This window comes from Populus trichocarpa, chromosome 11 (genome assembly GCF_000002775.5).
Source record: "Populus trichocarpa isolate Nisqually-1 chromosome 11, P.trichocarpa_v4.1, whole genome shotgun sequence".
NCBI classification, from domain to species: domain Eukaryota; kingdom Viridiplantae; phylum Streptophyta; class Magnoliopsida; order Malpighiales; family Salicaceae; genus Populus; species Populus trichocarpa.
Window position 1 is genome coordinate 19,166,971 of NC_037295.2, and position 22,915 is coordinate 19,189,885.

General features: G+C 35.8%; 5 protein-coding genes across 6 annotated transcripts; 4 read left to right on the forward strand and 1 right to left on the reverse strand.

The window, feature by feature from the left end:
• Positions 1–732: 732 nt before the first annotated feature.
• On the forward strand, positions 733–5,228 carry LOC18103567 (uncharacterized WD repeat-containing protein C2A9.03). The gene is made up of 10 exons (XM_006377943.3): positions 733–889; positions 1,961–2,122; positions 2,229–2,396; positions 2,485–2,571; positions 2,738–2,872; positions 2,966–3,076; positions 3,321–3,412; positions 3,495–3,600; positions 4,329–4,415; positions 4,502–5,228. Exons 2-10 carry the CDS (start codon positions 1,985–1,987, stop codon positions 4,913–4,915), a joined length of 1,338 nt encoding a protein of 445 aa, XP_006378005.1. The 5' UTR covers positions 733–889; positions 1,961–1,984; the 3' UTR covers positions 4,916–5,228.
• Positions 5,229–6,066: 838 nt separating this feature from the next.
• Positions 6,067–6,847, forward strand: LOC18103568 (photosystem I reaction center subunit V, chloroplastic). The gene has a single exon (XM_006377944.3). It carries the CDS (start codon positions 6,155–6,157, stop codon positions 6,632–6,634), a length of 480 nt encoding a protein of 159 aa, XP_006378006.2. The 5' UTR covers positions 6,067–6,154; the 3' UTR covers positions 6,635–6,847.
• Positions 6,848–7,742: 895 nt separating this feature from the next.
• LOC18103569 (high mobility group B protein 10) lies at positions 7,743–11,579 on the forward strand. Of its 2 annotated transcripts, none has more exons than XM_006377945.3 (6): positions 7,743–8,288; positions 9,302–9,380; positions 9,695–9,857; positions 9,943–10,017; positions 10,828–11,189; positions 11,264–11,579. In XM_006377945.3, exons 1-6 carry the CDS (start codon positions 8,098–8,100, stop codon positions 11,342–11,344), a joined length of 951 nt encoding a protein of 316 aa, XP_006378007.1. In that variant the 5' UTR covers positions 7,743–8,097; the 3' UTR covers positions 11,345–11,579. The 2 variants fall into 2 exon arrangements, with proteins under 2 accessions (XP_006378007.1, XP_024437474.1); XM_024581706.2 differs by having other exon boundaries at positions 9,943–9,993.
• A 2,502-nt stretch (positions 11,580–14,081) lies between these two features.
• LOC18103570 (zinc finger protein ZAT9) lies at positions 14,082–15,869 on the forward strand. Its single transcript, XM_006377946.3, has 2 exons — positions 14,082–14,179; positions 14,810–15,869. The coding sequence occupies exons 1-2, from the start codon at positions 14,082–14,084 to the stop codon at positions 15,867–15,869; spliced, it is 1,158 nt and encodes a 385-aa protein (XP_006378008.2).
• A 3,193-nt stretch (positions 15,870–19,062) lies between these two features.
• On the reverse strand, positions 19,063–22,915 carry LOC18103571 (WPP domain-interacting protein 2). Its single transcript, XM_024581442.2, has 3 exons — positions 22,734–22,915; positions 21,281–22,557; positions 19,063–19,993 (listed from the first exon to the last, which is right to left on the reverse strand). Exons 2-3 carry the CDS (start codon positions 22,461–22,463, stop codon positions 19,287–19,289), a joined length of 1,890 nt encoding a protein of 629 aa, XP_024437210.1. The 5' UTR covers positions 22,464–22,557; positions 22,734–22,915; the 3' UTR covers positions 19,063–19,286.

The following is a 22,915-nucleotide window of genomic DNA, read 5'->3' on the forward strand; positions in this document are numbered from 1 at the left end:
GTAAAAGGTGAAAAATACTAAAATGATTTTTAAAAAAAATTCTCTACTATAAAAATAAAAGTTTTGTTTGTTTAACTATTATGATAATTTCTTTTAATATTTTCAATTTAAGTGAATAAATACCTTGTTTTTCATTTAAAAAAAATTGTATTTAGCAAACATATTTCCTTAATTTTTCATAAAACAATCATTTTAGAATAAATAAAAACAATTTTTTTGAAAATAAACATGAGCTATATGTTTCTAGCATTGTATCTCTCTCTATTAAGATCTTTTGTCTTGTAATAGCCTCTTATTCTCTCAACAAAAGCTTTTTACTATTGAGTTAGGCGTGCACTTTATATATTCCTACCCAATATATTTATTTATTTATTTCACATATGAAGCTGCACTATAAAATTTATTTTTTTATTGAATAAATAACTAATTACTGTTTTTATTATACAAAAAAAAAAATGAATAATGAAACTATATTAGTAGTAGCTCAAGATGGTGTTATTAAACAATAACATCATTTTATAATTTTGAAACCACTAATTCAAGAGGATTTTATTAATTTTTTTCTAAACATACCAAACCAATATAAAAGATACATATTTAATATTATTAAAAAAAGTAATCTTAATTAAAATGTAAACAAAATAAAAAAAAGTAATATATATAATAATAATAATAATAATAATAATAATTAAGGGATAGGGGCCATAGGGCCAAGGGGTAACTAACAAATTATTATCTATCTACCATAAGATATAGATAAAAACATTTTCCTATTATTTAATATAGCCATTATTAGTATTATTTAGCTCTGATATTTTATATTTCCTCTCTAGATCGACAAAAGGAGCTCCCTTTCTCCAATCCTCAAAGTTGCAACTCTCACCCGCAGGTACCATTTCTCTCTTTCATTTCCTATTTCTCTTCTCCCGATCTCAGGGTTCCTCAATTTTGGTCCCCATAACGTACAAAACTCGTTCAAAATTATTCCTCTTTTTCTCAGTTTTTTTTTGGGTTAAAAGTTACCTACTTTAGGGTTTATATCGATTCCTCTGGTCTAGTTTTGCGATCCCTTTTTGTATTTGTAATCATAATTAAGATGGCGTTTTATTTTTTCTCCTGATTTTGCTTCAATTTGTTGAAAGTTTGTGACTTTGAAATTCAATTGGGGTTTTGGTGAATATGGTTTCGTTTTGAATTTTTTTTAGTGTTTTGTTGTTTAGGAATTGAGAAATGATGAGCTAATTTTGGATTTTTTTCTATTAATTTTAAATTATTGTCGGCGAACATATAGAATTGGTTTTTGGATTATATTGGTTTTTGGTCGATTTTTGTTTAAAGTTTGATGATTTTTGGAGTAATACGATGGAATGCTGTTAATTTCTAACTTACTGAATGTTTATGATTAAAGGCTAATCTAAACAAATACTATGGATTTGGTCCCTTTTGTTTTGTGATGCTTGGATGTCACTCTGTAATTACTTGTTCCTGGTGTTGATTGTTTTGTCATGGTGAATTAGTTTTGCTGCATTGGGTCAGTGTTTGTTGTTGCACAATTGTAATTCGTTACTTCATATTTTGATTCCACCTCAAGCACCTTCTTTATTTATATGAGCAGTGAGGACTGACTTGTTTATTGAATCTATGACTGTTATTACCTGTTTCTTCTGTGTATCATCGTGGAATATGTATGGATGTTCTGTTTTCATGGTTTTTGTTGTTGATTTGTGATATGTCATCTTCGTGTATCGAAATGAGTTGACTATGATTGGTTGTCAGTAGTCCTTATATGCAGTCATTCCTATAATCTTTTACTTGCTATAGACATTGAATCTATAGCTTTATTATTTCTCCAACCATTTTAATCTTTTAAATTTGGCAATTGGTTTGCGTGTTAATTTTGCTTTATGGTTACATCAGCTTCTGTTGATACTTGACTGATTGGCTTGAGTTGATGTTACAGGGTAGGTGGAATTGTTAGAAAAATATGTCCCATTACCAAGGGGATGATGCTGAATACATGGAAGATGAATATGAAATGGAAGATGTTGATGATGACATGGATGAAGAGTTTCGTGCTAGGGAGATGGGCTCAGACTCTGACATTGATGAATATGACTACCTGGTTCGTGTTCTTTACTACATTATTTGTGTGGGCAATCCTGGACAATTTTTTCCACTGTAACTTTGGTCTGATTTAGGATTTGAAGCATTTTTGTGTTCTGCTGCAGAATAATAAAGTAGCTGATACATCTGCTGCTGATGCTAGAAATGGAAAAGACATTCAGGGAATTCCTTGGGAGAGACTTAGCATCACTAGAGATAAATACCGGCAAACCAGGCTAGAACAATACAAGAACTATGAGAATATACCTCACTCTGGGGAAGATTCAAAAAAGGTGAATTCTTATTTCATCTCTGTTCCAAGAGTGCTCTCTGTCAGCAAGATCACTTCAACAGTTTTATACTGTCTTTTTCTTCATGTAGGATTGCAAAATTACTGAAAAGGGGGGCATGTATTATGAGTTCAGACGAAATTCCAGATCTGTCAAATCTACCATTCTTCATTTTCAGGTAAGTTGGAGAAGCCAGCTTTTTCTAGAGGAAAAAGTTGTGACAATTCATGGAGTCGGGAAAGTCTGGTACATCAATAGATGTATGATTGAGTGCAGATAGGCTTGAAGTGGTTGTAATGTTTGATTGACTTACATACATGTATCTGTGGTTTTTCATGATGCAGTTGAGGAACTTGGTTTGGGCTACAACAAAGCATGATGTCTACCTTATGTCGCATTTCTCTGTCATTCATTGGTCTTCCTTAACTTGCAGCAAGGCTGATGTTCTTGATGTTTCTGGACATGTGGCACCAACTGAGGTCAGTTTTGGCTTTAATTCCTCTTATCTTTGTGCAGATTAGTATTCAGATTTGATTTCTTCTGTAAATTGATCAATTTGTTCTGTTTTCTAGAAACATCCTGGAAGTCTGTTGGAAGGATTCACGCAGACTCAAGTTAGTACTCTAGCAGTGAAAGATAATTTGCTAGTTGCTGGAGGGTTCCAGGGAGAGCTTATTTGCAAGGTAAGTTTAAGATCTTGCTTTTGCAAGTCTTTTTCTTGAAAGAAATAAAGAGATTTCATAAAATGGGTGACCAGTGTTAGTATATAAATGTCACTTTTATGGGGTGTTGGCACTTTCTCAGCTTGTTTTGGTTTCTTGGAAATATAAATTGTTTCTATAATCATGCCACCTCTGAGATTTGATTTAATGATTTCTCTGGTAGTAACAAAAAAGGGTTTATTATCAAGCTTTTATTGGAATGCAGCATCTAGATCGGCCTGGAGTAAGCTTTTGTTCCAGAACAACTTATGATGATAATGCTATCACCAACGCTGTTGAGATCTATGATAGTCCAAGGTACATATTTTCCATTGTGCTGATGGTGGACTATAACATTTTTAATGCAGAAATAACCTACCTTTGTTATTTTAATTGCCAGTGGTGCAGTGCACTTTACTGCTTCAAACAATGACCATGGAGTTAGAGATTTTGATATGGAGAAATACCAGCTCTCAAAGCATTTTCGTTTTCCTTGGCCAGTGAACGTGAGTAACCAATATCCAGTTTGGTAATTCAACATGTTATTTCTTGTATTAGAAACCCATTAGGTACTGTGATACTTTAAACTCTTGCACTGATGAGACCCCCCTAACATGCCATCCATAGTTTCATCTCTCTCACCATATGCAGGTGTGTATTTTGATATCTGTGGCATTTCAGATAAAAGGTTGGATTCTTCTTATAGAAAGAGGAGATCAAATCTTAGTAATGAATCAAAAATTTGTTTTCCACATGTGCAGATTAGTAATGCACATATAATGTCAAGTTTTCATAGTTTAACCGGTTCTGCAACTGTTGCTCTCTTTGGACAGTTTCAACTGTTACCAGAGTGTTGCATCTTTAGCCTCCTCGTGGGTTGTTTGTTACTTGTCAGTCACTAATTGAGGAGTGACACGCAAGCATTCAGGGAATCAGTTGCCTTTTTATATTAATTTGGTGACATGCTAACAATTTGTTGTATGAAGACTATCAGTCTATCACCGATAAGTGAAACAGAAGCATATTCTTTCATTGTCTCTGCAATCTTGAGTTCATTTTACCTGATTGGATAAATACTGTTTTCTTGAGTTATGTTTTGCCGGGGAAGGCATGGTGGCCTAGTTCTTGCCTAACTTGACAATAGGGGTGGCTGAGGCCAGGTTTTTTAACTACTTGCCTGGAAATATAAACATTTGATGGTTATTGCATGTTTTGTTTTTTGTCATGTGTGCAGCATACTTCCCTTAGTCCTGATGGAAAGCTTCTAACAATTGTTGGCGACAGCCCAGATGGTATGTTGGTGGACTCCAGTTCTGGGAAGGTACTAGTCTTTCCTTGCCATCAATTTTACAAATATGAATTTTACAGAGGAGTATATGTGATGACTTGAATTTTGAATGCTTACAGACAGTGACATCCTTGTCTGGGCATCTGGATTTCTCATTTGCATCAGCATGGCATCCCGATGGGGTCACTTTTGCTACTGGGAACCAGGACAAAACATGCCGCATTTGGGATGTTCGGAACCTGTCCAAGTCACTTGCTGTTTTGAAGGGCAATCTTGGTGCAATTCGGTCAATTCGATACACATCTGATGGCCAATATATGGCAATGGCTGAGCCTGCAGATTTTGTGCATGTTTATGATGTGAAAAATGGGTATGAAAAGGAGCAGGAGATTGATTTCTTTGGCGAGATATCTGGTGTGTCATTCAGTCCTGACACAGAGGCTCTTTACATTGGAGTGTGGGATCGCACATACGGTAGTCTCCTTGAGTATGGCCGTTGCCGGAACTATTCATACCTTGATTCCTTTGTTTGAGTTGCTTGAAGAAATGTGTGTTGGTATGGTTTTTTCCCCTTGATGCAATTGAGGAACCTAATAAAACCATATAATGTAGAAGGAGGTTTAGGTGTATATTGTATTACTATTGTGGAATTTTAGGTTCTCGTGGTTCTATTAGTCTTGGTGCCACCGTTGTTGTTGGGTTATTATAAGATGTGTAGAAAGGAGGGAATGTACAGAAGGCTAGAATGTATAATTCAATGTGAACAATAGCATGGAATTGAACTTCTGCTTCTTCAGGTAGATGATTTTTTCTATCTGCTGTCCAATGTAATCTTATTTCTCGTGATATCCAGTCTTTCTGATCTGTTTCCTTTCCAGTCCCCACCTCATTGCAATTTGCGAGGTGCAAACGAGATATCACATATTTTCCTTTTGCCCTAACTATTTGAGATTCTCGAGCACACTTGATGAAAACTTGCATGCTTATTTACCATACCTTAAGAGGACCATATACACATGACCAGTCTGTTCTGGGTCACTGCTTCGTTAGCAAACACAACTTCATATTCCTTCACGGATGATCTATCACTGGTTTTGGGCCAACCCTCTGGAAGACTCTGATTTGAATGGATAGCATCTGCGGCCGACCCATTATTAATCCCGGTTCCATCATCAAGAAATCCAATTTTTTTATTCTGATTCAGTATAAACATGCATGTTAATTACTTCTCGTAGCAATATGTCTTCATATGTTTCTTGACTGATTTAGGACCCGTAAGTACCATATAGTATTATCGTTGTTCCAGATGATCAACCAAAAGCAATAATAGCAAAGGTTGATGGTGGGATTATTTTCAGGGCTAACAAAAACTGATAATTGAACGAATTAGGGAGCATCTATTAACAAGAAAAAGCAACCGACCTCATTGTTATTTTTGCTTCTTGAGGAAATCCGAATCCTTCATGATTACCTTTGACCAACAAAATAAAAATAAATAGAGCTGCAAAGCCAACAAAATTAAATAGATTTTCGGCCCTAAAGGGTGACCATGCAAATTCCATGGTCACCATTTAGGGCCAAAAATCTCTAATCCACAAAGAACCAATGATGCATGGCCATCTCACCCACCAAAATCTTTCCCCTATCGCTTCCATCCTTACAACACTAATCTTCCTTTACACCACCACTAGCGGGATATATGATCTTTATGAAGCAAAGCACAATCTCATCATCTCCAAACCTATCTTCAACTCACAAGGCAGGCACCGGCAATGACAACCTTTAGCTTGCTTCCCACACCCACCATCCAAAAGCACCACCACAACCTCACCCCATCCAACATCTCATTCCAAGGCCTTAGACCCCTCACCAAGGCCAAAACCGCCTCCCTCTCCAAGATCACCCTCACTGCACCAAAAAGGAGCTTAGCTGTGAAAGCAGAGCTTAACCCATCATTGGTCATAAGCTTGAGCACAGGGGTATCACTCTTTTTGGGAAGGTTTGTGTTCTTTAACTTCCAAAGGGAGAACGTGGCAAAACAAGTGCCTGAGCAGAATGGTTTGACTCACTTTGAGGCAGGAGATGAGCGTGCCAAGGAATATGTTAGCCTCCTGAAATCAAATGATCCAGTTGGTTTCAACATTGTTGATGTTCTTGCTTGGGGATCCATTGGCCATATTGTTGCCTACTACATCTTGGCCACAGCCAGCAATGGCTATGACTGGGACCCCAGCTTCCCATGTTGCTTTTAGATCATATCACCATTTCTTTAATCGATTGTGCTTCACTTGTGTAAACCTTGTATAGTGGTAGTGGTTTATTAGAGAGGCTTCTTTCTTCTCCTTTTGGTTTTCACTTTTTTCTCTCTCTCAAAAGGTTTGCATGATCCTCTTTATGTGTAATCTTCACTTACCTTGCTTTGTGATGTTCTATTGAAGCACCAAAATGTCTTGCACTCTTAACAATTTTTTGGAGCAGAGGCACTTAAGCCACAAATGCTGATGATTGATGTATTGGGTTGTGCCTTGCTGGAAATACAACCAGCTAGAAGGGCATTAGTCCCAACGCACACATTCCAATGCATTGAATTTGCGAAATACAGAATTTCAATGCATTCATTTCCAGCCTTCAGGTCTGTGAGTTCCAAGTAAAACTTTGGGAGTTCACAATTATAGCATCAATTTTAAAGATTAAAGAGAGGTGCATGCTAGGCTGCCCTTGCTCCAGTGCTGGTTTCCTAGTGCTCCATTTCTTTATTACACAAAGGGAAAAAGAGAAACGAGCAAGCAAAACTTTTGGCATTTTACTAAAAGAAATAAAACCAATATTGCAAATTGTAATACATATTTTTCACCACCCTTTTGGAATTATTTTCTAAAGATATTTGCACTTGTAGAATATGAATATATTTGCGGAGAAGCCAAGAGTGAAGGTCTCAGTGCACACAACAACAACCATACAATTAGCACTCTAAACAAATACTATATAAAGAAATTAGAAATTGCTAATTATACTTAATCAATCAATTCATTCAGGAAAATTACATAAAAAAATTATTATTAACATAATTAGAGTTTAATATTGTGATATTATATTGTATTTATATGGAAAGTAAAAACAAGATACACACCACTTGACTCATCTTTTAGTAAGATTTTTTTATAATTTTCTTTTGAAGATTATTTTCCTTGTTGAATGAAATTCATGGTCAAATATCCATAGTTGAAATAGAAAAAAAAATCTCTGAAAATAGGATAAAGTAAAGTATTGTAAAAATTTAAAAAAGTTTTAAATTTTGAAATTCTTGTCCAATTGTCTTTACTCTTTACATCCTCATCACTTACAACTCCCCTACCTTAATTACAATCTTCCTCATAGAGAGGGCTCTAATTTTCTATTATTAGCCTATCAAACCAGGTGAAATACAATTACCATGATAACCTTTCAACTTGCAAGTTGCAAGTACAACCATTTATAGTAGCTTTTGATCTTATTCTAATCCTCCCCTCTTCTTTTATTTACCTCACAAAATATTTCTGGGATTTTCATGCTCTTCTAATCTTATAAAAATCTTATTTTTATCTCTTACATCTTCATATCTATAGGCTAACTGAAGTCTTTCTGTTTGTGTTCTTGTCTTGTAAAAGTTAAGGGGAAAAATTAAAATTTCTATTAGTCTACTTATATCCTTTTTTTTTGTCTACCCGAAACAAAAATGTCTACCCTTGACCCAACTGCTACAGTTATTTCACCTCAGCAACAAGAATTACACAGTGAGAGCATAAATGGCCAATCTTTCAGGTCCTATCCTCCAGCTACAGCCAAGTATGAAGATATTGCTCAAAGTTCAGACCTTTTTTGGGAAAAGCTCAAAGCTTTTCATCAATCCTTTGGCACCAAATTCATGTAAGTTGGTTTTCCTGCAAACCCTTTAACATACTTTATTTGCTTATGTTATTATTATTATTATTATTTTTATCTGGGTCCATCTTATTTGATGGATTCTTTGTATTTCAAGTGTTTTTTTTTGGGTTTATCTCATGAATTATGTCTTTATATTGTAACGATCTAGCTTCCTTTAGTTGCCATATTTGCTTCTTTTTTTTTTTTTTTTTCTGGCTATTAGATTTTTTCATGTTTGGTTGTGAAAATATTCTAGCACCTTTTGGGGTTAACTTCACCCCTCAATGTGGAGAGACGCATATTTGTATGTTTTTCTAGTTTCCCAACTTCAACTAAAATGGTCGAGCTAAAAAGTTTATTGCTTTCTCCTAGATTTATATGTTTCCAAGATTTGAATTACTCCTTGAGCACTAACTTTAAGATGCAATGTGAACTAGGATTTTTCTGCGTTGCCTTTTGTGTTTTATGACTTGCAGACTTCTTTGATATTTCATAAAAGACTTGCTTTATTTTCTTGGATTTGATCAATTCTTAATGAATGTGGTTATGGTAATTTATTTTGGTATGCTGATGATCTCCAATGACTGTTGAGATGCAAGTAATGAAATGAAATGAAAAAAAAAAAAAAGCAATGAAATTTATCATTATCAAAAGAACTAAAGAACAACACCTTAATTGGTTACTAGAGGGAAAAAAAGAGTAGTTTTTCTTAAATACTTCAACCATCCAAAGGCAATTGCTTATAAGTGGACCTTATAACTGATTTATTGACTATATGTTGTTAGGTTTTGGCTTCAATAGTATTCTCTCAGTCTAGATTCAATCTTATTTAAGTAGCAAACTGTATAACCTTTTCCCCCTTCCACTTAATTCTATCTCCTTGAGGATTTTCTATTGCTTGTCTATTTTAATGCGCAACTGGATTAAAATTGAAACATCAATGGCTTTCTTAAAAGAAGAAACTATGGATGGAGGTATGATTAACAATCTTTGATGTAAATTTTGTTAATGAATAGGGTTCCTACTGTGGGAGGAAAGGCTCTTGATCTTCACCATCTTTTTGTGGAGGTCACATCTCGTGGTGGCATTGAGAAGGTATGAGTTATTAATTTCTTTATCTTCTGTCTAGGAGCTTTTTGCAAATGTAAAACTGTTACAAAGTATGCTGCCCTTCTTATATTCTGTTTCACCTCATCTTCTCACAATTGAATGAAGGATAGCATTAAGTGTGAGTTTTCTGGTGAAATGACTTGCCTGAATAATTTATTGTGCAAACCTCACAGAAATGTGGAACTTATTAGTGTCTTTGGAGTCATTTTAAGTTTTGTGGGAAGTACCGTAAAATTCTTTCAAGGGCATTCTTCTTCTTCTTCTTTTTCTGGTTTTAATTTCTCTTGAAATGGTTACAGGTCATTACAGATCGTAAATGGAAGGAAGTGATTACAGCCTTCAATTTCCCAACTACAATTACCAGTGCATCATTTGTCTTAAGGAAGCATTATCTATCATTACTCTATCATTTCGAGCAGGTTTACCACTTCAACAAACAAATTCCTTTAGTTTCAGGGACTGGTAATTGTGATCATATTCTTGTTGTTTTCTCTTTCCTTTTTTTCATAATTACCCAATATATACTTTTGGCATTCTGTTCTCACAGATGCAATGAATGGGAGGAGCCTTGTTAATGGATCTGCAACCCTAGAAGAAGGTGCCATTACAAACCAGTTTTCTAGTAAGGGAATGTGTCAGCTACTGCTGTCAATGTGATGGCGTAGATATATTGTCCTATCTTAAAGTCTGGGTTGGATCTTCTTTTGCTTAATTTTTGCAATTTTTTTCTTTTTGTGATTTCAATAGATCCAGAGTAGCATATTTTCATTTGGAGCTTTTTGAAGAGAAACAAGCAATAAAAATGGCAGTATAATTGATTATATTGTGGCCTTCAGTATGGATAATCTTCCGGAGAGGTCTATAGCTTTTGACTATTACAATGCTGGATGTCTACTAGTAGTCGAAAACTTTACATCTTGAGGTTTATGGCTCAGCTGAAAAGTCATTTTCAATTTTCAATTTTTTTTCCCACTGGATATGTGTTGTTGGATTCTCTCTTGTACTTTTGGAGCATCCTAATTCCACTTTTTGGTCAACTCTGAGAATTGCCTATGAAGGGGCAATAGGCACCATGAAGCAATTTACTAAATTTGAGCTGCTGAATAGATCCATCATTACTGGTTGAGAGATGTAAATGAGTTGAATTACTTATCCCTTAGTCTATTAATGAACTATCTCTTCAGTGATTGTGGAAAGTGTGCAGTTTGCTTTTGCTATAGTATACTTGATGAAAATTATGAAAAAAACACAACTGAAATTTTATTTCCTATGTATCATCTTGCTTCGGAAACTTGTATGCTACTTTAAATTTTGCATCAATGGTACCTTCTCTTTCTTGTTTGTGTGCTGAATATTTTCTGACTTCTGAATGCATGACTCTAATAACATCTATAGCTGCAGCATGTAGAGTGATGACCCTTTTCAATCTCAGGTAGTCAACAATTGCAGATTGGTTGTTCAGTGAGTGGAATCATTGATGGCAAATTTGATAATGGATATCTGGTTACTGTGAACCTGGGCACTAATCAGCTTAAAGGTGTCCTATACCATATTCCTCATACATTTCACGAGTCTCAGGATTCTCGTTCTTCGGATTTGCCTCCTCGCCGGCGCCGGAAGAGATCGCGGTTAGCCTTACGTGATCCCTCTCAGCCCAAGTCCAACAGGAGTGGCTACAATTTTTTCTTTACTGAGCATTATGCCCAGCTAAAGCCCCTACACCATGGGCAAGAGAAAGTCATTAGCAAGAAGATTGGACTCTTATGGAACAACCTCACGGAGGCAGAAAAGCAGGTAAGCGAAATTGTTTATATCTGGGTTTCTCAATTATTCTCGGTCCTCCACTCCTTACTCTTCTTGTGATGCAGGTTTATCAGGAGAAAGGTTTGAGGGACAAGGAAAAATACAGGAATGAAATGTTGGAGTACAGATCTTCATATGCTCAATAGCTTACATGCTCATCTAGGCGCCAGTACATTCTTCTATTTTCTTTTGTAGTTCTGTTCTGTTGTGGTTGATGCTATAGTTAGTGGTTCTGTTTTGTAGTCTACAAGTATTACTGACTTTTGCATTTAGGAGCATCCATGTTAGAGGTTTATTATCACAAGGAATTTAGAGCAAGTAGACTTGTAATCAGTTAATGTTATGCGTATACCGTCAATTTATGAGTTGAGTCTTGGTAAATTATAATTCCTTCTCCCCATCCCCATTTAGGAGTTTATAGTATCACTACCTCTGGCGTTCTCCTTGTAAAAGCTGACTCTTACAAGGAGAAAAATCTAGCGAAGTCCCTGACCTTCGCAGACTTTCATGATTTTGACCATCCCCTTGTGCCCTTGTTTGGACTCTTTAAATGTTTTTCTCATGCATGTACAAGTTCCTTCGCAAATATATGTCCTAATATTTAGCCAAGAAACCAATCAATTTGGATTTATTTACTCCCAAATTCTCTATGTTTTGAGCATAAAAGGAATCAAAAGGAGGAAGCAATGTGAATCAAGCTTGTGATCATTACGGATTTTGGATATCCATAGGGTATCCATAAAAAAGACTGGAAAACGTGTAAAAATCATTTCCTGGAAGATCATTCAGTAAAATAGAAAATCATCGTGGTGATTGGCCCATTTGAGAGCACCTTTTCTAGATCAAGCTTGTGATCCGAGTAACCACAAATAAAACAAAGTGTTCGGTCCTGAAGAACACCCAAGGTCTTGTATAGTGATAGCTTGAGGAAGTTTGGCGTCACGGAAATCAAGCACTGAAGAGTTGTGCAAACCAACAAATTCATCCACCCAAAAGTTCCAAATTCTGAGATGAATAAGTTGTATGTATACATGGATTTTGCAGACCTCAATTATATGTTCCACGCCTTATCGAGTTTGACTCCCCAACAGCAAAAATATTATTATACACTGTTCACTTTCTCAACATTTGATTGTGAATTATAATAGTGTAAATTTTATAAATTTTTAATTTGATCATTAATTTTATTTTATTTTTGCAATATTGAACCCTTTTAAAACCAAATTAGAGCTCAATTACATGTTTTTATTTTGTAAGGGAGGGTTGAATTGTAAGGAAACTAAAGTGAAAAAAGCAGGTAATATAGGTGGCAGATTGAAAATTTTTATCAAAAATTCATTTGAGTTCTCCATTATTTTTAGCTATTAGGTAACCAGTCCCTTGAATTTTACAAAATTAAATTTTAATACCAAACTTCATTTTACTCATTTTTCTATCCTGTTTTTGGTTGGAGAAGAGAGATGAAGTCACCAATTCTAACTTAAAGAGAAAGTCTCTGTTGGTGAGGAATCCGGTCACCAAAACGGTTGTTTTTGTATCAAATGATTTTATATGATGAGAAGAATTAAGATTAAGTTTTTTTTTTTTTACCTTGAAAACACCTAAAAAAATCATATATGAGCTCAAGATTATTTTTTCCGAGTGGATTTCGAGTTTTAAAGTGGTTGTTTATGTTTTTTGTGGTTATGAATTGGTTTAACAAGGTCTACACGATGTTTCCTAAGTGTTTTGGGTAAAAAAATGGGATGAAAATGAGTTTTCGGATAAAAAATAAAAGACCATGTTTTTCCAGCCTCCACGATGGTCAGATTCTAGGGATGAACAGATGACGCTGATGCAGGTGATGCGTCAATTCTTTTTCTTCTGATGCATGGGGCAGATGATGTGTCGTCTGTCCCGTTAAAATTAAAAAAATATAGACCCACGTGCAGGCTGTTGCTTGATTGGGTCAGGTGCTTGGCCTGACTTGATTTTTTTTCAAATAAATTGCGGTTGATGTTTTAATTAGTTTGTGATGATTTTTTTAATAATATTGAGTGTTTTAAGTTTTTAAAGAGGTAAGTATGATTCATCTGTGATTTTTCTTAATTTTATATAGATTAATTTTTTAAAAATATTGATCTTTTTTAAGATTTTTCATATGTGCAGCCTTGTATTTTTTTATTCAATATATTTTATGTGTGTGTTGGTTTCTATTATAAATTTCGTGTTTTTCAATTACAAATTTATTTTGATAGAAAAAATTATTAGCGTGCTAGCCCGGTTATTTGATTTATACGTTTGACGAATTTATCCACTAGTTGAATATGCTTTTTTGTTCTTTTATTATTTTTAATAGTTTTTTCTCGATTTTATCCTTTAATATTGGATTGGTTGAGAAATTAACTGTATAATTTTTTTTTTTTATTTTCTTTAAGGTATCACTATCTCAAATAAGTTTTTATTTTTGGGCTGGTGTTCAATTTCTTGACTATATATTTCTATCATCTATATAATTTTAAAAAATATTTTTTTTTTTATTAAACTCAATGGAGTTCATGACACGCTTTGCTTAGGGACTAAGATCGATCTAATTTATCATTGTTTTAAAAGCTTTTGTGAAAAAAGTTATAATATTGAAATTTTGTTAAAAACTAAGTCATATTTTTACATGTTATTAAAATTGTATTTTAATCCATAAAATCAATAAATTTAATTAAGACCAACTCTCGACAATTTAGTTTGAAACTCAAATTAGACAAAGTGCTAGATTACAAGATTTTAAAGTTGACCTATTAAACCAAATTTAATAATACAATTAAAAAAATTCTTCATTCTCTTAATATTTTCTTTTAACTTCTTAAAAAATCAATCCGACTCGCAGTATGTTTAATTAACGATTAGATGTTTGCATTAGCAGAGCTTCAGCATATCAATGGAGGACGGGCTGCTGTTGCCGCCACGGGTATGCTTCTGGCTGGAGAAGAGAGGGAAAAGGAAGTGTGACAGCTGGAAGAAACCCTAAATTTTCTTTATATATTGTTGGTATAAATATAAAATTTTCAAACTTAATGAATTTCATGTTGGTTTCTTGGTTTCGGATAGGGTATAACAATTTTTATACCCAAACCAAAACCTGATTTTTTGGTCTTCAGATTTTTCTTGAACTCGTACCAGAAGATCGTAGGATGCAAGTACTGTTCTTCTAATCCTACGTTAGTTCGGACTCTACTAAGTTCGAACCTCGTTCAGATTGGACTGAACTGTCGTCATTATATGTAATAAGAAATCTTGTTTCAAAGGAGGAAAAACATAGTAATCAATTAACCGCCGTATTAAACAAGATATCGTCTCAAACAACGTGACTGCCCACAATTTTCTCTGTGGGCTTTGGGTTATATAGGAAAATCTTTATACGATTGAAATTTAATGACTTTCCTCAAGAAACACGATGGAAATCGAAGTCGGTTGCTTTTCCTTGCTTGCTTCCAACTCACGATTATATATAGATACAAACTCACCAGTCTTTGTATATACAGAAACGAACTTCAGATATATCTAATCCTAAAATTAACAGTACAATCATAGTGGTGTATCATACCTTCTACTTTGTATATCCTTTGTACAATCAGGTCTGATTTACTTTATGCTAGCTGCAATTTCATGTCTAAATCGTGCACAGTTTGCAACAAAGTGTTTCCTAGTGGAAAATCATGGGGAGGCCATATAAGGGCATGTTACAAGAAGGAGGAAGACGAAAAGGATCGAGAAGATACTGATGATTGGAGGGTACATGATTGCTCTTCTTCAGAATCAGAATCAGAGTTTGAATTTCATGTTGATGTTGATGAGAGTAGTACTAAAGGGTCCGTGGAGCCCGTCGATTTGAGGGAGTATCTCCCACGGGGTTGGTCAGGAAATAGCAAGAAGAAAAGATCTAGAAAAAATAAGCTCAAATTTGCTGCTTTAAATCAAGCCAGAAAGAAAAGTTTTGCAGATCACATTCTTGAAGCTGCAGCCTTAAACCTTCTACTGTGTTCTTCAGTCTGTGATAGCAAACAGAAGGGTATTAGAGAAGAATTAGCCAAGTACCAAGATAGGTTTGCTCATCAACTTGCCTTGAATAAGAAGCCAATGAAAAGCATTGCTTATACGCGAGAAAAGAGGCCCTCAGAGTTCAAAGTGGGACATGAAAGAACATACGTGTGCAGGGAATGTGGATTAGTTTTTGACAGCTTCCAAGGTCTCGGCGGCCACCTGGCCGCCCACAATAGGAAGAGAGAGAGGGAAAAAGAAGGGAAATTGGATCTGGTAAGTGGGGTTCATCAAGATTCGAGAGGCAAAAACGTTATAATTGGTGATGCTCCTAGAAAAGAGTACAAGTGTAACCTGTGCGAAAGAAGTTTTCCAAGTGGACAAGCTCTCGGCGGACATATGAGCTATCATGGCACTGCTCATAAGGTTTACAAGCATGAAGGACATAATAGCCATCACACCACTGCTGATACGGAAAATAATAACTCCGCATCCAGCTATGAGGCATCGAATGGGGCAGATAGTCATTCCAATCCTCAATCTAGTGTACAAGTTAGTCACCTTGATCCTCAACCTGGTAGTGCATTGGATTTAAACATGGCTCCAGATGAGGGTGTATGGGGAAATGATGTTGGAGTCCAAAAAAATCTCAGTTAAGTTAGTGTTACAGTACTGGCATTAGATTATTAATGCACATAGTTTAGGGGACTTGACGTTGGAGATTGAAAAATTCCTAGTCAAGTTAGTGTTACACTTGCATTTGATTGTTAATACAATTAATAACCTCTTTAATTCTTTTTTATCCTGAACTTATGCTGGCTTTATTTTACTTTTTTTGGTTGATTATGTGCTCCATTTAGCTGAACATTTAGCCTGTGGTCTAGCGCCTTCCTTTTAGAGAAGATCTTTACTCACTTCTCCTACGTGCCTGCTTCTCCATCCCCTATTTTTTCCATATCCTCTCCTTTCAGTGTGAACTTCGAGGAGTTCTTCATGGTTATTGCACATTGCGTAATGATTTTCTTTGTGCTTGTGGATGCTTTGCACTATTGCCTTGCTATAATTCCTACACTTAAAGTTCAGCTTACGTAGCGGTTGCCTCCTGCTTTCCTCTCTACTTTGCTGCTGGTGTCAATCCGGTTCGAGGAGATAAACTTGTGATCTATCAAAAAAAATTCTTCTAAGTGATGATTCTTATCCATTTAGATGCTCTGTGGTTTATAGGGAATTCTCCAGTCTTTGCATCTTTTATCCTGCAGTTGCCCAACATTTCAATACCTTCGATCTGTCAACTATTTTTGACTGGAATGTGCTTGCTTCTCTTCGCAATCAGATGTGCAGCTAGCCTGGACTAAATTCTATTTCTGACAGTAGCATTATATATCAGACTTTGAGACTAGCGGTCTGAATACCACGCATACGTTGGTTTAGTTATACAAGTGTTAAGCTGGCTTGTCAAATCTTGGAGTAATATGATTTTGGTCTGTTCTAAGAGCTGAGCCTTATCCTTACACGGCTCGGTTTCTCTCTTAATCTGTATGTTTTCCCACCATGGCTCCATTGGCTACTGGTGTTTATCTTTGTTCATTAGATAGCATGTGATGTCAACTGATAAAAAAACTAGAACTGGAGGTAGATTTTCTTAATGCGTTTGACACTGCTTTACACCCAAAAAGAAAGTAACTACAGCGTCATTGTGCCTGGGCTGTGAGGGCTCTCGACCGCATGAATAGTTCAATGTGCTCATCAGAGCTTGACCTGAGATGTGGATCATCCAAGGCATGGCGTATTTGTCCTGTTCAAGCCGGGGTTTGAAACCGAACTTCTCCTCAGGAAGATAGCTAGCTCGCTCCTGCAAAATCGCCATGTCTAGACGCTTTCAAGGATGCAAAAGCTGAAACAGTCACTCGAGATGTATCACCTGGTGGTAGACTGTAACGTGTAGATGTTGGAATTGTCTGTCTTGTATAGAATTATCCTGAAATACTCCCTTAAAAAGGTTTATAAGAGGTGGGTTTTTAATGGTTTAATAAAATTAAAAATAATTTGTGGTGTCGGTTTCATGGTGGGCTTCGTGGTGATCAGTCTTTGATATAAATATTTATAATATCAAAGTTTGGTACTTGGAATTAAAATTGTCAACAACATTATCATTATTTTTTAAAAATTTTAGAATTTAAATTTATCGGTAGATTTTGGCTGTGAATGTTGATTAAACTGAACTAAGCTATTATTCAATTTAATTAATTCAAAAACTTAAATGTTATTGTTAATTTAAATATTATTTCTAGCAATTCTATATTTTCATTGTGAAGTTGGTTTATATATGTGATTAATGGAATCAAGATTAACTAGCAATTATTTATTTTGATTCAAAAACTTAAATATTATTTTTAATATATAGTTGTATAATTCCAATGCGTTGTTTCAAGTATACAGATAATACTAGCTGATACATAAGAATATATACACATCAAACAACGATTTTTTCCTTTTGTCTTTACTTTCTATATATCCTTGACGAGAGATGTTGCCCTTGTGTAAAACAAATAAATATCTTAATTATTATTTTTTACCCTAGTGGTTGAAGATCATGTTAATACACTACTTAGTAGCAAACACTTTTTGAAAATTCATCAAGAATCAAACTCTTTTTTACCTACGTTTTACTTTTTGCTTTTTATACCAAGTACGTACGTAGCAAACACAAACCAGTCAATTCCAATAAATTTGAAAATTCTTCTTAATTCAGCAGCAAAAGCAAAATGTTAGTTAATACACTAAATCAAAGAGAGGGGACAAAAACCCTGTATGGTTTTTTTTTTTTAGTTTAACGTGGATGTCCGAGTCAGCTTGCGCGCACCTCGACTAATCTCACGGGCCCTGAATTTAACGACCATGTAAGCCTCCAATGGCCATCATATGAGTAACCACATGGCTTGAACCTGAGACCACAGAGAAAACAAACCTCTTGATCCCAAGCTCTTATCACTCGACCACCACCTAGATGGAGCTTTCCTTATGTCTTTTAGCGTGGCTTAGATTCCTTCTGTTATTCTTTGATGGCTAAAAAAGTATTGGGACAGGACTGATTAGGTTTCGTTGTCTTTCTGTTGCTTTGTTTGATAGCAAGTGGATTTAAATCTTAACGGTGATGTTTTATTTTATATATATAATCATATCTCACCTGGGTCTGCAAGGTCGATCGAGTTTTGTCGAGTCACTGGCTGATTTTTGCTTTAAGCCAACCTGACGCTCAGAGCACCTAGCTAGATCCCGAGTCAACATATGACATCAGGTTTTATAACTTTTCCATCTACACCATTTAACTTTTTTATATTTCTGTCTCAATCATCGTGGAAAATAGCTCAACCCATCATCATTCTAGATTGTATTTCATTTGGATTAATTATTGGACTTGATTTGTGTTATTACTGAACATTTTATTTTAATGTGCTATAAACCTAATTGTTGATTTATTTTTTTAATAAGGATTTTCTCCACCCTTTGCCTTCCCTTCTCTTCTTCTTCTTCTTCTTCTCAAGCTTCTTCCTCTTCTTTCTTCCTTTCATTTGAAAGCCATCCAAATATTAGGGCAAGTACTGAGAAAGATGATGAAAAGAAAAATTATAGGAAACAAATGCAGATGCATCAAAGCACACAAGTGATCAATCTCGAACAATTAGGGCAGAAGGAGATTCATTATGATCTCAAATTAAGTTGCAAGAATTACAATGTATCCTACCATAATTAATTTAAATATTTCCACTTACGCTCATAAATAAAAATTTTTATCCGTCATACATACCTGCTTGTATAAGAGTAATCTGAATACAATCTGAGTTTCAACTAAAAAAAAAAATGGCATTGTCTTATAAAGAGAGGAGCAACAAAAATAATAGTCCAGTCATCTTAAGAGCTTTACTCAACAGTAATACTAGAAGAAATGAATTACAGGTGTGCAATGAAACTTCAAAACTTTGTTACAACTACAATCCCATTCCCTAGATGATACTCTCAAACTTTGCTAAGAAATGCTTAGAATACACAGAAAAAAGACCTACTGTGTTTTACTTAAGTGGGTACAACCACCCCACAATAGGGCGATAACTGCAGCACTAAAAGCCAAAAAACCAAGATGAGCAAAATCAACTGAATGAGAAAACATGCAGCTACCTTACATACTTTGTTCTGCATCTTAAACACCTCTTCAGTCCCTAAAACATCCCCACAGTATTTTTCCAACTCCTCCGCTTGTTTCTTTAAAGATGCAGCCTTATTCCCAGCTTCTCCTAGCTTATTCAGCATCTGCACTTGCTCACCAGCCAAAGCCTCTTGTTCCTCAAATAGGGTGATTTGATCACCTGCAGCAACTCCCAACTTCTGTAGACTCGCTAGCGCTAAATGCTCGATCTCAGCCTCGATCTTTTGCTTGAATAGTCCCTCCAGCTCGTTCTCAATCTCTCTATATTTCTCTTGCTGCAACTCTGTAGTACTCGCTGATTCTTCTTTTGGTGACCTGTCACCATTCAAGGTGGCTTCCAGTTCAGCAACCCTCAACTCCTTCACCTTGATCATAGCCTTTGCCTCCTCCAGTCTGCTCTCCAAGTACTGTACAGTCTGCGTTAAGCTTAATACTCGGAACTCCAAGGAATTTGATTCTTTGATACTTTCAGAATCAAACTGGTTAGGTAAGCTCGATTTCTGGATTTCTGGATTAGCTGAAGAGGAATCTTCCACTACACTGCTAACTTTCCCGATCTCCCCCAATTTTTTAACCTCTGTAAGAAAACAAATTACTCAGTTGATTATGCTAATATGCTACCATCCCATTTTATCTTGCAGAAAATGGACACAAGGTCTTCATCCATAACAAATCAATCTGATACAACAACACCATCATTAACATAAACAGAAAGACAAATGCTGCCCCATAGGTATCAACAGGTGAGAGAAAAGTAAACACCAGGAGCCAATTCCACTTCAAAATGATAACTAAGTAACTCAAGCCCATAGCTTGTTTCCAGGCAACACTGTTGGCTGCCAGATGGGAAAATACTTGATTGCATAAAAGGGACATTAATTGTTTTTAATGGAATCACCTCACATCTGCTTTCTTAGATTAAAAAGGTAAGTGGAGTTTAAACAAACAATAGCAGTATGGGTTCAACTCCCACCAACTGCAAGACCCAATGCTGACCACTTGCTGAAGCCTTAAGCCCTATACCCAGTCAGGCCCATCCCTTGCAGGGAAGGCTCTGGGCCTGGGCTGGTGGGGGACTAATCGAGTCTAAAGGTGGATATCCCACCACCTCACTACTATTAAAAAAAAAGATATTTGAAATGTAAGTCCCAAATTGTAAATTGCATACAAGGCAAGAAAGAAGCATCCAGCAGGTGGGAGATGATTGTTGTTATTAGAATACGCTAAAGTTTATGTTTTAGATTGAAAATGTAAGTTCCACTGAAAAACACATACAAAGGGAGAAAGAAACACTCAGTTGGAACACAGCCTGAAGTGTTAGATCAGCATTTACATCCTTGCCACAATGATAATCAAATTCTAGATCACAAAAAAGATTGGCTAACCATATGTTCTCATGCAAAGCAGTTATACCAAGCATGATTGCAAAAACAAATATTTGAGTGCGAAACAGGTACAGAGGGCATGGACAGAATTAGCCTTAGAAAATACATCTTTCTACCTTCAAATTGAAATAAGTCCATTAAAACAACTAAAAAACCCCAATGGTAGTATGGAAGCTGATCTACTGCTCTTCCTTCTAAGAACCATGCAACCCAATCATTTGACAATCACATTACAGAATAATACTGATTACAATTATAAATTAGGTATGTGTCTATTAGGAGAAGAGGCAGGACACATATCTGCAAGAAGTATTTACAGGAAAATCTCCAAAGAACTGTCAGACTCTAAAACCAAAAAACTAAAGTAAAAACAAATTATAATGTATGATACAACTAGCAATCCACAATACGATATATGATAGCACTCAAATGGCCTATGTAAAAACACAGAATAAAATGAAGGTTTGTGTGAAACCAACCATTTTCAAGAGCTTTCTGCACAGATTGGAGAGAAAGTATAGATTCAACAAATGGATCCTGATCTGCTGAGGGTTGGTGATTATCACTTTTTTCTCCCTTATCTGTCCAAGATGCTTCTGCAGCTAATTCATTTTCTGAAAGATCTTCAACTTCTCCAACATTCTCCTGCCCATAACTAGTATGGACTCCCCCACTAAATTGTTGTTCAACTGCATGAGCTTCATCACTGTTTTCTCCATCATAATTCATTGACCTTCCACTTTGCTTTCCGTTACTGGTCACAGAGAAATCACCCTGCACAAAGACAAAGTTGGAGCTTCTTGAGTCAGATTCCATGCTGGAATGAGAGTTTTCCTTCTCGATTTTGACCCTTTCTCCTCTAGGCTTCTTACTGTTTTCCACCCATCCCATCCCTCGTTGAACCCGTTGAGCTGAACTACCCCCACTCTTCCCACCCAAATACTTCACCCCATTCTTGTCCCATGCATACCCTGACACTGAAAGCAGGTCATGCCTCACCCTTGGAGCACTAGCTGCTGTTGAGGACCTGCTACTCTGATCCTCACTATTCTCAGAATCCGTGCCAGCTGAGAAAGCAGATGCAACCGTAAATCTATATTCCAAATTAGACCCGTGGGTCACAAACCCATCACCAAGAGCCGCATTTCTAAATAAATTAGCAGAGCCAACAGAACCCTCACTATTTTGCATGACCTCAACCAGTGTTAAATTTGTTGGTTTAGCTGGATTCACAGCACCAGAGGATACTCGTTTCAAAACTTTACTGTTATCCACACCAGCACTAGCATCCTTAATAATATCTCTCCTAATTCGCCTCCATTTCTTTAAGCCAAATCCTTTCATATTAGGAGGTGACCCCATGGTCGGAGAATTGGCCATTAAAGGAAGTGAATCCACTGAATTCCCCACTGGCTCAATTCCCACACCTCCCTGAACTTCTCCATCGTGAGGCATCGTATTCTCATCGCCATTACCACTAGTGCCCGTTTCATGAATTATCCCATTTGAACATGGTCCATTAGCCTTAATCTTACTGTTACCATCATCATCACCATCTCTATGACTTAAAGCACCATCAGGGGTTGTGGTTGTGATGGTGGTGGTGGTCAATTCATTATCTTCAACAGATTCAAGTGCACAACTTTCACTCTCCAAATCCATAAATTAGAGGTCTAAAGGGTGGTCTCTCTAGATCAAGATCAAGATCAAGATCAAGAACAAATAACTATCATTCCAGCAGTATCATGTCCAAAATCTGGAAAATTGAATACAATAAATAACACTTTGCATTAAATTCAAATAACCCTTTTGATAACATGATTCAATTTTGCTATCCATGAACAGATTTAAATGAATTAAGCAAATCCAAAGAAAGAGTGAGATATTATTGAAGATATTCAAAAGAATAATAATAAAGATAAAAGCACATACCTTTTTATATCCATGAAAATAAAGATGAAACCTTTGAATTGAAGATTGGAGAACAAAGGTTAATGAAATGATGGGAAAATTCAAAAGGGAATAGAAACCCTAAACTGTGCTTGAATTTGCAATTTTATAGCCAGTGCTGCTCTGGTTGGAATAAAATTGTGATTATTTGTTGACAATAATTT

What these genes read in the sequence shown, in the direction of transcription:
- LOC18103567 (XM_006377943.3), top strand. Translation starts at nt 1,985, where the DNA reads ATGTCCCATTACCAAGGGGATGATGCTGAATACATGGAAGATGAATAT. An exon ending in CTGGGGAAGATTCAAAAAAG is followed by an intron (nt 2,397 to 2,484) that starts GTGAATTCTTAT and finishes TTCTTCATGTAG; the next exon opens with GATTGCAAAATTACTGAAAA. An exon ending in TGGACTCCAGTTCTGGGAAG is followed by an intron (nt 4,416 to 4,501) that starts GTACTAGTCTTT and finishes GAATGCTTACAG; the next exon opens with ACAGTGACATCCTTGTCTGG.
- LOC18103568 (XM_006377944.3), top strand. Translation starts at nt 6,155, where the DNA reads ATGACAACCTTTAGCTTGCTTCCCACACCCACCATCCAAAAGCACCAC.
- LOC18103569 (XM_006377945.3), top strand. Translation starts at nt 8,098, where the DNA reads ATGTCTACCCTTGACCCAACTGCTACAGTTATTTCACCTCAGCAACAA. An exon ending in TCCTTTGGCACCAAATTCAT is followed by an intron (nt 8,289 to 9,301) that starts GTAAGTTGGTTT and finishes GTTAATGAATAG; the next exon opens with GGTTCCTACTGTGGGAGGAA. An exon ending in TCACGGAGGCAGAAAAGCAG is followed by an intron (nt 11,190 to 11,263) that starts GTAAGCGAAATT and finishes CTTGTGATGCAG; the next exon opens with GTTTATCAGGAGAAAGGTTT.
- LOC18103570 (XM_006377946.3), top strand. Translation starts at nt 14,082, where the DNA reads ATGTTTGCATTAGCAGAGCTTCAGCATATCAATGGAGGACGGGCTGCT. An exon ending in GAAGAGAGGGAAAAGGAAGT is followed by an intron (nt 14,180 to 14,809) that starts GTGACAGCTGGA and finishes TTGTACAATCAG; the next exon opens with GTCTGATTTACTTTATGCTA.
- LOC18103571 (XM_024581442.2), bottom strand. Translation starts at nt 22,463, where the DNA reads ATGGATTTGGAGAGTGAAAGTTGTGCACTTGAATCTGTTGAAGATAAT. An exon ending in GCAGAAAGCTCTTGAAAATG is followed by an intron (nt 19,994 to 21,280) that starts GTTGGTTTCACA and finishes GTTTTCTTACAG; the next exon opens with AGGTTAAAAAATTGGGGGAG.